Below are 12,958 nucleotides of genomic sequence, written 5' to 3'. Positions count from 1 at the left end.
GCTTAAGAAAGGAGACGGGTCTAGGCTTTCGTTGGAGTTTAAAGTAAATGACCCTTGAAAACCCAGGGCTTTCCACATCAAATCAAATAGGTGATGTAGAGTTGTTTTGATTAGATTAGGAACTGTTAGGAGACAGAGCAATAACACTTCCAGGAGGTCTCATGCCAGCAAGTAGAGGGTGGAGATACCCCTGTCCATTTCAGTGGAGGGTTTAAACAGGGTTGTTGTAGCTTTGTCGATTTCTCCAGCCTTCCTTTCCAAACAAAATTGAACCTTTTGAGCCATCATGCTTGTGGCAAAATAGTATTTTATTTTGTTGTTTGTATATATGTTTGAATGTTTAGTTGGGGGCTTGGTTTACTTTAACAAATCATTTCTCTTACAGGCAATGGAAAATTGGTGGGAGGGAGGAGTTGGAATATTGTTGGAATGGAGACTTCTGATTGGCTGTTCCATTTTCAATTGAGAGTGAGAGAGAATCACTGAGTTTTGTTGTGAATGAGATAAGCACTGACTTTCAGAAGGGTAGGATTAGGGAATCTGGGCTATGGATTCTGAGGTGTTTTCCTTGGGAAGTGGAAGGAGGTATATTTATTTTAACACTATGAAACTTGATTAAAACATCGTTCTTCTTGTAAATAAAGTTTTACATTTTGTTTTGTTATCATAAACCATGCCTATCTTGGTTTTATTTGTTGACAATAAAAGGGTTAAATGAAACCACAAAGGAAGTAAGGCAAAGGTTGGTGATATTCTCATACACTCAGAAAGAGGGTTTAAAGTTTCCTTTTTAAAAGGAAGAGGGTGGTGATAGTGTCACAGAGGGTGGTGATGCCACAGTGCTCATGAGGGGGCACAAAATGGAGTGTGTCAGAATGCTCACTGGCAACAATAATTAAACCAGATTTATCCCCTCTTGGTGTGGAAGCATTGCTGGTCTCTTCTAGGAATGATATGGCCCATTTTACTCAGCTAGCATCCACAGATAGGGCCAGTGATCCATTTACTTAGGAATGGATATGAGACATTTAGTGGGGGCAGATAAAGAGAAACAAGATGGAAGAAAGCAGGAGGAAATTAGTCAATAAAGTCTTAAAGAATGTCTTGGAGGCAACTCTGCCACAGGAATAAAAGGTCCATTATTGATGCTACTCACCGGTGAAGCCAGATAGGCAGTCACAGTCATACCCACCGATCATGTCTGTACAGGTTGCATTATGGAAACAGGGACTTGAGTGACATTCATTTATGTTGATTTCACAAAGTGTGCCTATAAAGTGGAAGGGGAAGGAAGGAAGACAATATTTTCCCGCACCTAGACATTTGATCATAGGACTACAGTTTCATTTTGCATTTTTATGTAAATTAGCTCACTTTTGAGTACGTTCTGTCAGTTATGTTATTGTACCTTCAACTTGTCGCTCTAAAGTATTCAATAGGTATTTTATTATTTGAGCTATTTTGTAGGCTTTCTAAGAATGCTCAAAAAGAATGCAGTCTTCACTGACACTGAATTGATTCTCAAGACTTACGGCAGGCAATTTCCTTATCAATTTGTATCAATAAAAAGAGAAGAGAAAAGAAATGACATTGAAATACAATAGACTACATTTGCCGTGACATGAAGGGAAATCTTCCTTCTGTTCTTGATAAGGCAGTAAATGAACTCTCACCAAAATAAAAAAGGAAATTTCAAACAAGAAAATACCTTATACTAGTTTAATGTCTGTGAAATTTCATGGGCTCTATATCTTTGGCAGTCTTGCCCAACCTGGTATCCCTAGATATTTTGGACTACAAGTCCCAGCATTCCAGATTACTGGCTATACTGGCTGAGTCTGATTGGAATTGAAGTCCAAAACATCTGGAGAAGCTTCCTTAGAGGATGCTTTTAAGGAAGACAACTCCAGTTCTTCTTTCTTCAGTTACTATAACTTCTGCCCACGCTACAACTTTCAGTAGAGCTTCTCCTCCCTTCTAAGCTCATGATGGGACAGTGTGTGACCAAATGGACACCCCTTATGCATTGAATGGGGTCACACTCACTAGGCCTTCATGCCAATACATGCATCAGCCTCACATCCAGCAGCTGCACATGCAGCATCAGTGTGAAGGGTCCAAACCTGCATAATATGAATGTCTGTAAGATACACAAGGCGGTACCCTAATTGGACTTGGGATTTTTGCACGTCCCCACAAATACCCCTGATCTTTTTTCCTCCTGCTACTTTTGTGGGTGGGGGGGGGGGAAGGCATGGGTGGGGAAGGCCTTCAACTGGTCCTACTCTCACCATACTGTTAACATCTATTAGCTTTCCCCCCAACCCCCGCAAAAAGCCACCACACCAACAAGTCTGATTGCATCAAATACAGATTAAAGGGTCCAACACAACAAATGCCAACATAACAAATGCCAACTAAAAAGTCCAACACAACAAAAATATCTGTGTTGATCCAGCCATCATTAAATACTTTTAAGTCCTACTTAAGTTTGCTCACTGATTTCAGTGAGAGAAAATTAAGCTTCACTAAGCATGTGCTTAACTCTACTACTCAAATCTTTCAGATTTCCAAATGCTTAACTTTGACTGGATTATGCCCTATTCATGGAAACAAGTTCTATCATCTCGCTAAAAAGATAGCACATTTCTGATTCAGCAAACTCAGCAGAACCTACTAGCCCAGATGTCTGAGAATACACAACATACCCTGTTTTGGCAGACTACCCTAGGCAGGCAATAAACAGAAGGCTTATCAAAACACTGGCTGGCTACCATACATAGCTCATGCTTTGCATAGAGCTTGACCAGTGACAGGTTGTGCAGACCTGCCCTATAGAATGGCCGAAATGAAAATGGTTCTTGTTTGTTATTGCTAACGATATCGCTATTACTATTCACTAACATTGAAAATATTGCTATTATTATTCATTACCATTGCAAATATTGTTATTACTATTTACTACTGTGGCATCATCATGATATTTTGGCAAATGAACTGCCATATTCCTCATCTTCCCCTGAACCCAAAAGATAAAGACTGGGTTGGATCCTAAATTTTATTCCAATGATGGGAGCACACCCCAACAGTCTTCTGCTCTGAAAGCTCCTGCAAGTGCAAAGGGGAGGAAGATGACTTTTGCTAATCCCCTCTCTATCCTCCAGGGCCACCTCTGGAACAAATCTCCAAAGGGCTGTCTTCAGTGCGCTGAGTTGGCGCCACTCCACCGCAAAGCCCCACGTCCCTGGTGCAGGGTGGCGGCAAGCTTTGTACACTGAGGGAGGCAGCACAGGCTTTCTGGCACCCATTAGATTTGCCAGGCCCACCCCTCCCCCTCCTGCAGCTTCCAGTGACCAATGAGAGATCGCCTTCCACCCAGGAATGCCCCCTGGTGCAGTGCCCAAGCGTTGCCAGGTAGGAAAGAGCTTTTCTGCTGACCTTGCTCATGCAGGAAATGTCAGGGCAAGTCCCTGACGTTTCTTCTGCAGGTCTTTGGCTCTTTGCCCTGGGGTGTCTCTGAATAGGCGGCTGCATCATGTAACCAATGCAGCACAGGTTTGGAGCCACACCGGGGCTTCAGGAGCATATAGAAAGCCCCCAGTGTAGGGGACCTCAAAGGGAGAGAAATTAGCAGAGATTGCCTCCATCCCATTCGGCCAGTGGAAAAACTCTTCTGGATCAAAAGCCCCCCACTGATGGAAAGAGACTTTCTGTCTGCAGGAGGCTTATCTCAGATCCAGCCCAATGAATAGGAATTGACAAGCAGCACTATAATAAGCTAGGTATCTCCGTATTTCAGCATGGTTTGCACTTCTTCCCCAGGATGATGATGATAATGATGATGATGATGATGATGATGATGATGATGATGATGATTTTCCAAGGCCCTTTCTACACCTAAGGGTTATCCCAGGAAAATGGAGGGATCATCCCTGCCTGCTCCTGGGATCCCCTGTGTGTCATTTGGATGCACAGGAACGATCCAGGGATGATCCTGGGGGAAAAGGCAGGTGTAGAAAGTATCTGAACTATTATTTCTTTTTGTATGTTTGTTTTTGTTTGTTTATAACAAAAGTTTTAAATTTTGTATACTTGTTTTTATCTCAATTTTAGAATTTCTGCAAACCGCCTAGAGAGCCCTGGCTATGGGAGTGGTATATAAGTGTAATAAATAAATAAATAAATAAATAAATAAATAAATAAATAAATAAATAAAATTATAAAAAGCTCTTATTAGCAGACTGCACTCATTTTTAGGAGTGAAGGTAGATGAAATACTTCTGCATAACACTGAAATCTTATGCATACTTATCTGAGACTAAATGAATTCAATGGGGACTTATGAATAAATATGCATAGGATTGTGCTTAAATTTCCTGCATCTAAATAATTAGTATGAATTCTGTTTTAAAGACTGGTAATTATAGGATATCCTCTGAAATAAATAGTTTAACAGATTGGGTTTTGTTTTGTTTTTTGGTTACCTTGGAATCCATTAGAACACAGGCAATTGAAGCCATTGAGCTGCTCAACACACATAGCACCATTGCGACATGGGTCACTTAGACACTCGTCCACTTCTATGTCACAATTATTACCTGGAAATAAGTGAAGGATTCAGTTCATGAGAAATGCAATGGGACAGCACAGGTGGGAACAATAGACACAGACAGATAAAACAATGGACATCAAATCTAACTAATACAAATTTTAATCTGAATGCACAAAATCTCATATTTTTCTATGTTAGTAACTTTTTAAGCCATTCAAATAGTATCTTACGAAGAGCAAGTACTTCTATTTGCTCTACACCTGGGTATAACATTCCTAGTCCAAGAAATTCCTTTGCATATTTTCTTCTCTGAGTGCAAATCAGAGGTGTTAGGCACTCCTAAGACTTCTTTCAAACAATATTTTAAATTATGTAAGGTATTTGTAGAGGAAATGGTTTTAAGACTCTATATTGAAGTCCCAGTTTTTGGTCTTCATCTAGCCAAAGCTAGGCATGTGCTTAACTCTCACATTAAAATCAGTGTGACACAGTAAGTAACAGTGCAAACTTCAGAATTAAGTCTTCCTTGCAGGTTAACGCATATAGGATTACAGTCTTAGTCCCATTGAACTTGGTGGGTTGAAAAAAACATAAAATAGATCTAGTTCACTGTTTACAATATTTCTTAAACATGCCTGTGCTTTTTTGAATGGTGTCTATTTTGTTTTGTTGGACTCTTTAGTGGAAGGTTTGGAAAGTTCTCCTTAACAATGCAGAGGGATGTCATATCTGTTCCTTGAGGCAGTTGTGATTAACTGAGCCAAGAAAACATTTTTTTCCAGAATTTCCATTCAACAGTAAACTCAGGCCTTAGCTAGACCTAAGGTTTATCCTGGGATTGTCCCGGGGACATCCCTGCCTGCTCCCGGGATATCTTGTGTGTCATTTACATGAACAGGGATGACCCTGGGATGATCCCGGGATAAACCTTAGGTCTAGCTAAGGCCTCAGACCCATTAGAGATATTTAGAAATGAGACTAATGATCTGGAACATCCTTCTCCAACCTGTTTCCCTCCAGATATTTTGGACTACAGCTCCCAGTATTCCTAGCTGTTGGTCATACTGGCTGGGGTTAATGGGAATTGAAGTCCAAAAGATCTGGAAAACATGAGGTTGGGGAAAGCTGCTGTAGAATATAAAAAATATATAAGAACTCTCTGCAAATAATCTTCTAAAGAAAGAAATTGGTCAATTATAAAATGAGTCAATGACCCATTAGCATTCTGAATGTATCTTTTAAAACCAGCTCATGGTGGATTTTTATTATTTTTACTATTCTGCAGCTATATGAAATGATTCAACTGAAGTCAAAACAAATTTAAGCAGGAACTGATTTCAGTGGGAAAGCATTACGTATGTGCTTAACTCTCCCACTGATATTAATGAGATGTAAGACTAACAGTGCAATCCTAGACATATTTACTCAGGAGTAAGTCCTGCTGTGTTCAGTGAGACTTTCTCTCTGTCTAGTAACAATGTTTAGGTTTTCAGGTAGTATTCATTTTAGAGTAAATTACACTTTCCATTTCGTTCCAAAGGAATAATTTTCTGTGGAAATATGGCATACAAAACCAAAATATTATAATATAAATTACTGACAATTCCCTTAATTTTTTTTAAAAAATAAATTTGTATTGACTTACATGACTGTGCCAAGAAAACCAAGAGAGAGATAAGAAACAAGACATCTTGGTCATCTACATTTATTATACACTTTTTGGTTGTGTTATGATTTTATTAAGAAGTGGTGATCAATGGCTCCACAGCAAACAACAGGCTACAATTCTTTGCTACAAAATTATTTGCTACAAAAGGACAAATTCTTCAGCTTCTGAAATTCCAACCTGGATTACTATCTAAAAGCAAGGTCCTTTTAAAATGGCACAGATAGTTTTGCTTCCATTGATCTGCATCTAGGAAGAATGTTCGTTTTCACAGGAATACTTTACAGTTAATGCTAATTAATAATAGAGCCAGTGTGGTGTAGTGGCTAAAGTGTTGGACCGGGAGTCAGGAGATCTGGGGTTCTAGTTCCCATTCAGCCATGGAAACCCACTGGGTGACAGCCAGTCATAGACTCAGCCCAACCTTCCTCACAGGGTTGTATGTTGCCTTGGGTTCCTTGGAGTAAAAAAGGTGGGATATAAATCAGTATGCTGATGATACTCAGCTCTATTTCTCCTTGTCGTCGGAGTCAGCTGGGACAGTGAAAGTGCTGGATCAGTGCCTAGAGGCTGTAATGGGCTGGATGAGGGCTAATAAACTGAAGCTGAATCCTGATATGACAGAAGCTCTGTTGGTTGGTGGTTCCTGAGTCTGGGAATTGGGTAAGCGATCTGTTCTGGATGGGGTTGCACTCCCTCTGAAGGAGCAGGTGTGCAGCTTGGGAGTACTCCTAGATCCATCTTTGGAGGCCCAGGTGGACTCCGTGGCCCAGAGTTCTTGGGGTCAGCTTTGGCTGATCTGCCAGCTACAGCCTTTTTTTGGACAGGGATAACCTACTAGGGCCGATCTACACCAAGCAGGATATAACACTTTTAAAACAGTATGAAAACTGTATATGTAATGTGTCCTGGGCCTGAACAGTTGTCATAACCCTTATAAACCATTATAAGCAGTAGTGTAGATCCTGCCCTAGCCACAGTAATACATGCACTAGTAACACCCCATAGACTACTGCAATGCACTCTACGTGGGGCTGCCCTTGAAGATGACTCGGAAGTTGCAGCTAGTGCAAAATGCAGCAACTAGACTGCTGACTGGAACATCTCATAGAGACCATATAACACCAGTCTTAAAGGAATTGCACTGGCTCCAACGCCTTTCCGTTGGAATTCAAGGAGTTGGTAATGACGTTTAAAGATCTAAATGGCTTGGGCTTCAATACTTGAGGGAGTGCTTCTCCCTATATCTGCTGGCCCAAGACATGAGATCTGTGGGAGGAGCCCTTCTCCGTGCCCCACCAACGTGAGATATCCACTATGGTGGGACATGGGAGAGGGCTTTTTATGTTCTGGCACAACAGCTGTGGAATGCCCTCCCCCTGGAGGCCTGACTAGCACTGACTTCATTTTGGCACCAGGTTAAGACATGGCTTTTTAACAAAGCCTTGGATGGCTAAATCTACCACCTTGCACAGTCTTGTTTTGATTGGATTTTACTGTTTTAAAATTTCATACTGTTTTTAACATATTAATGGTTCAATTTGTTTTAGAATTGTATATTTATTGTTCTGTTTTATATGTATGATTTTATCTGTATGCTGCCTTGAAATCCTTGCGATATAGGGTGGGATATAAATGTTTTAATACACACATACATACATACATAAAATGCAATAAATCAATCAGTCAATAGTGAGGCAAAGATAGACAGTTAAAGAAAAACTCCAGTGGACAAGGGAACAAGATCATCTGATGGTCTAACCTGACTTCTGATTGACAGGACAAAACTGGCACAGAGAAAGGAGTGGGTATTATGTGTTTTCAGCTACAAGGGAATTGTGACCAGAAAATTCTGTAGGCAGAGTGATGGAGAAAGAAGAGTGAGAATTCCACTGCAGATTTTGCTAACTTCCCCATCTTAATATCTGGACCCAGAGAAACTGTGATTAACTACTGAGGGTTTGAGCTGTTTCCTGCTATGGTCCTACTTAAGCAGTACATAGATGAATAACAGTTCAAAGAGAATCCTCACAGTCAGTTTTAAAAGAAATGATATAAGTTGGCCATTCTTTCATGACAGTAGGATGTGGTTTGGAACTGGAGGAAAAAGAAGTCCACCTCTGTAACATTCAAATAAAGGACGATCCTTTGTCAGCCCTTCAAATAGAAAACTGGCTTTTTAAAAAGAGAACACCTGGCCATCATAGGTCCAGTTCAAACAGTCTAGGTAGTATCCTATCGTGCCAGTGTGCTTATGGGAACTACTGTTCACACAGTAGGGCTTTGGGTTTTAAAAAAATAACCTGAGACAAGCAGAAACACTCATTTCTGGAATGGGGTAGGTCAGTGGAGCTCGCAGAAAAGAAATCTGTTGATCTGTCCCAAACCAGATATGTTTCTGCGGCTATTTTTAGAAGTGCCAAAGTCTCATTGAGCAAGTGATAGGTCTCTTGAGTACAACAGAGTCAGTAGGAGTGGAGTGGTCCCATTGTATAATGCCTTAGTAAGCCCCAAAGTGCCTTGCTTATACAAATTGCAGGGACTGTCTATTTTGGCCCCATGTGGAAGTCCTAGTTCATATAATCAGTGCCTCTGTGTGTTTTCTGCTGTGTCACAAATGCAATAGAAGCCATGTGGGGTCCCATGAATGATCATATGGGAGACATAACCATTAGAACTGGGCCTTATATACCAGAAAGATTACATTAATGAAGACATATTTTTTTAGTCTGAGGAATGTATTTAAAATAAATTTAGATTCAAACCTACCTATAAAACCAGGTGCACAGAAACAATGATAACCATCGAATTCATCCTTACAAAGACTGAGAGCTCCACAAGGCTGTGAGAGGCAGCTGCCAATATCTGTTTCACAGAATCCCCCAGTGAAACCTGTTCAACACAGAGGGGAAACACAGAGAAATCTGTAGCAAAATCTTGTAAGAAAGAAGTATTACTGTTGAGTAAGGTAAAGTGAAGAGAAAACCACTACCAATATCAGTTTTCCTAGTATTTAGTTGTTCAAACGTTTTCACAACAATAAATAAAAAAATCACTCTCAACTAGGGCTGTGCACTGCTTCAGATCTGAATCCTGAAGCAAAGCAAATCAGGGTGATTCAGACCTCCCTTAAACAGATCCAAAGCAAATCAGGGGAGGTCCGAATCAACCCGAAGCAAATTGGGCTCGATTTGGAAGGTTCAAATTGGGGTCTGAAGCGAATTGGGTGGTCTGTACACAGCCCTACTCTCAACATTCTCATGGCTTCTTTTTCTTATTGACTAAATATTCTTGACATCTGTTATCAGAGGATGCTACCTAAAGTTATGAGAGAAAGGGGGAGTCACACTTTTCGTGAAGTACATCTACAGTCCAGATGGGAAGTGGGCCTGCTTCAAAGATTATAGTCCAGGCTTAGAAAAGTCCCCCATTAGTAGGAGGTATACATCAGCAAAGCAATCACCTCATCACTGACATAGTTACTTTGGTCAGCTGTCACACACTGTCACAGATCAGTGATGCCCTGTACTATGTGTGGAAAGGCTTTGTTACAAAGCACCCACAAATTCTGCTGTATTAGGAGACAGGGCCTGTATCTGGAAGGAGACTAGGATTTTTCAGCCTTAGGGAAGAGCAGAAAAGCGGGTTCCATAGTATACAAGTGGAGTTGCAGATTTCTTACATAAACTTTTCTGGCCAGCCATTGTACTCTGATTGCCTTAATTGCTGAAGTTAATACTTGCAAATTTCAGACCTTGCCTCAGGACAACAACCATAGATAGGGTGATCATATGGAAAGGAGGGCAGGGCTCTTGTATCTTTAACAGTTGACTAGAAAAGGGAATTTCAGCAGCTGTCATTTGTGTGCATGCAGCACCTGGTGAAAATCCCTCTTCATCACAACAGTTAAAGCTGCAAGAGCCCTGCCCTATTTTGTATCTGGTCACTCCCATCCTTTCCTCACATCAGGAAAGAAAGTAGAGCTCATCGCCTTCTTTCTTCCCTTACTGTCTGGCACTTAAATATCTATTTTCCAACATCCATGAGCGATCAAGCTTTGTTTTGTTTTAGTTTGATCACTAAATCCTGAGAGAAAAGGGATAAAAATAGCAACTCATATTCATAGAACACACAGAGAGGGAGAGAAGGGAAGAGGACTCCTTTCATCCTTTCTACTCAAAAGAGCAGTCCCCTTTTTCTTCCTGTCTCCCCTTGTTTCTCAGAGAAGGAGATAAATAGAATTTCCCATCACTTCACAAGTCCACAGATATGGAGAAGTTAATCTTTGCATTTCTAATAATCTTTAATCAAGCTCCTGACTTTTTGGGTGGTACTGATCTGCACGCAGAGGTAAATAAAATATCCCCTAAACAGATTATATACAAAACTGGAAGACATTCTCACGCACACCTTAAGTGAAGCTTAAGACTCGCAAACAAATATCCCAGTAAAGAGAGGAGAGAGGGCTCTTTTACCCAGGTTCCCTCAGGGCAGCTGGTTTTGATGGGAGACAGCAGTTACTTGCTCCATCTCTCCTCATTTTTTTGTGGGTGCCTTCTGCTCTCATTTTGGCCACATTTATCCTCCTACCCTGCCCATACTTGAGATCTGCTATTTAAGGAGGGAAGGATGACACAAAATTGGGTGGGATAGCTAATACCCTGGAAGACAGAAACAAACTTCAAAGTGATCTTGATAGGCTGGAGTGCTGGGCTGAAAACAACAGGATGAAATTTAATAGGGATAAATGCCAAGTTCTACATTTAGGAAATAGAAACCAAATGCACAGTTACAAGATGGGGATACTTGGCTCAGCAATACTACAAATGAGAAGGATCTTGGAATTGTTGTAGACTACAAGTTGAATATGAGCCAACAGTGCGATATGGCTGCAAGAAAGGCAAATGCTATTTTGGGCTGCATTAATAGAAGTATAGCTTCCAAATCACGTGAGGTACTGGTTCCTCTCTATTTGGCCCTGGTTAGGCCTCATCTAGAGTATTGCGTCCAGTTCTGGGCTCCACAATTCAAGAAGGACGCAGACAAGCTGGAGCGTGTTCAGAGGAGGGCGACCAGGATGATCAGGTGTCTGGAAACAAAGCCCTATGAAGAGAGACTGAAAGAACAGGGCATGTTTAGCCTGGAGAAGAGAAGATTGAGGGGAGACATGATAGCACTCTTCAAATACTTAAAAGGTTGTCACACAGAGGAGGGCCAGGATCTCTTCTCGATCCTCCCAGAGTGTAGGACACGGAATAACGGGCTCAAGTTAAAGGAAGCCAGATTCCAGCTGGACATCAGGAAAAACTTCCTGACTGTTAGAGTAGTACGACAATGGAATCAGTTACCTAGGGAGGTTGTGTAGGAATGAGTTCTGAGATGGAATTTGGAGCACTTTGGCAAACTCTGGTCTTGCTGATTTGCCCCTCCCTAGGAAGGAGGAATGGAGATAGGTGAGAGGCACAGGAGAGTATAAGCTTCAAACAGGATGCTAAGAGAGTGAAAAGGTCAGAAGATAAAGAGGGAGGTTGTGGGCTCTCCCACACTAGAGGCATTCAAGAGGCAGCTGGACAAGCATCTGTCAGGGATGCTTTAGGGTGGATTCCTGCATTGAGCAGGGGGTTGGACTCGATGGCCTTGTAGGCCCCTTCCAACTCTGCTATTCTATGATTCTATGAGTCAGTCAGCCACCCCATGTTTCAGAACCCATGCTTTATTTACCTGGCCTGGGAGAAACCATGATCATATTTCAGAACCAATGCAATTAGTCAGAAGAGCACAGATATTCTGTTTACTGTGTATTAGCAGAGCATCGGTTCTGACTTTTTAAATACATGAGATCCAATGTTATGCTAATGCACAGCTTTTTTCACAAACTGATCTTGAATATATCAAAAAGCTGACCTTTGAACCTTAATGTAAATAGCATCCCTTGTCCCAGAAATCTACCCCACCTTACTGAGGCTGTCTCTAAATAAGATGTTTATAGTAGGGCTGTGCACTGTTTTGGATCCGAATTCTGAATCTGAAGTGGATCGGGGATCAGGTTGATTATCAGATGGGCCACATCCAACTAAATTCCTACATACTTTAAAAAATCAATGCAGCTGCTTATTGATGGCATGATATCGTGCAAATACAATAACAATAACATCTTGAGATGTTCTTGAGTGCTGCTTGGAAGGTTCTTCATGTTGAGCTTTATCTGGTGAGAAGCAATATCTTTCTGTCCCTCAGATGGACATATTGGATTTATCAGCAATAGCATCCCAAATGCAAATATTGTCATTATTATTTTAGAACAATTGGGGGTGGGGTCATCTCATTTTTCTTTCCCCTGCAGCTTTGAGCTTGATGCCTTTGCTGGATGATAATGTTCAACCTTTTTATTTGCTAGCAACAGTTTTGTTTTGCTTAGGTGGAAAAGGTATCTTGTGCAAAACAGGAGTGACAATGCTGCCCAATTTAAATCAAGAATCCTCAACAGAAATGTAAAGGACTAGAAGAACAAGAGACTGTAGAGAAAGAAACAAGCAGCTTCTTTTATAGTTTCTGAAAAATGATGTGTTATTCTTGACAAGTGCAGCATAGCCTCATGAAGGTTTAAATTATGCATTTTCCTCAAATCTTAATTAACTTTTTTTAAACTGGCGTGCAATTGTAGATTTAAATATTTTCAAATCTAATATAATATATTTAGGTACTTCGCCACATCAAGGGTTTTTTTTAAAAAACCAAAT

The 12,958-nt window shown here is 40.8% G+C and overlaps 1 protein-coding gene across 1 annotated transcript in view; it reads right to left on the bottom strand.

Annotated features, from left to right (window-relative positions):
• Positions 1-9,922, bottom strand: part of LOC134398220 (protein eyes shut homolog) — a 614,610-nt gene extending 604,688 nt beyond the window's left edge. The window contains exons 1-4 of the mRNA XM_063125472.1: positions 9,901-9,922; positions 8,988-9,110; positions 4,485-4,598; positions 1,157-1,270 (exon numbers count right to left, since the gene is read on the bottom strand). Of these exons, the coding sequence (XP_062981542.1) occupies positions 1,157-1,270; positions 4,485-4,598; positions 8,988-9,110; positions 9,901-9,922 (373 nt within the window). The remainder of the gene's footprint in view (positions 1-1,156; positions 1,271-4,484; positions 4,599-8,987; positions 9,111-9,900) is intronic.
• Positions 9,923-12,958: the final 3,036 nt, after the last annotated feature.

The sequence above is a fragment of the Elgaria multicarinata genome, chromosome 4 (genome assembly GCF_023053635.1).
Source record: "Elgaria multicarinata webbii isolate HBS135686 ecotype San Diego chromosome 4, rElgMul1.1.pri, whole genome shotgun sequence".
NCBI lineage: Eukaryota > Metazoa > Chordata > Lepidosauria > Squamata > Anguidae > Elgaria > Elgaria multicarinata.
Note: the sequence above shows the minus strand (reverse complement) of the source record. Positions and strands in the feature narration are given on the sequence as shown.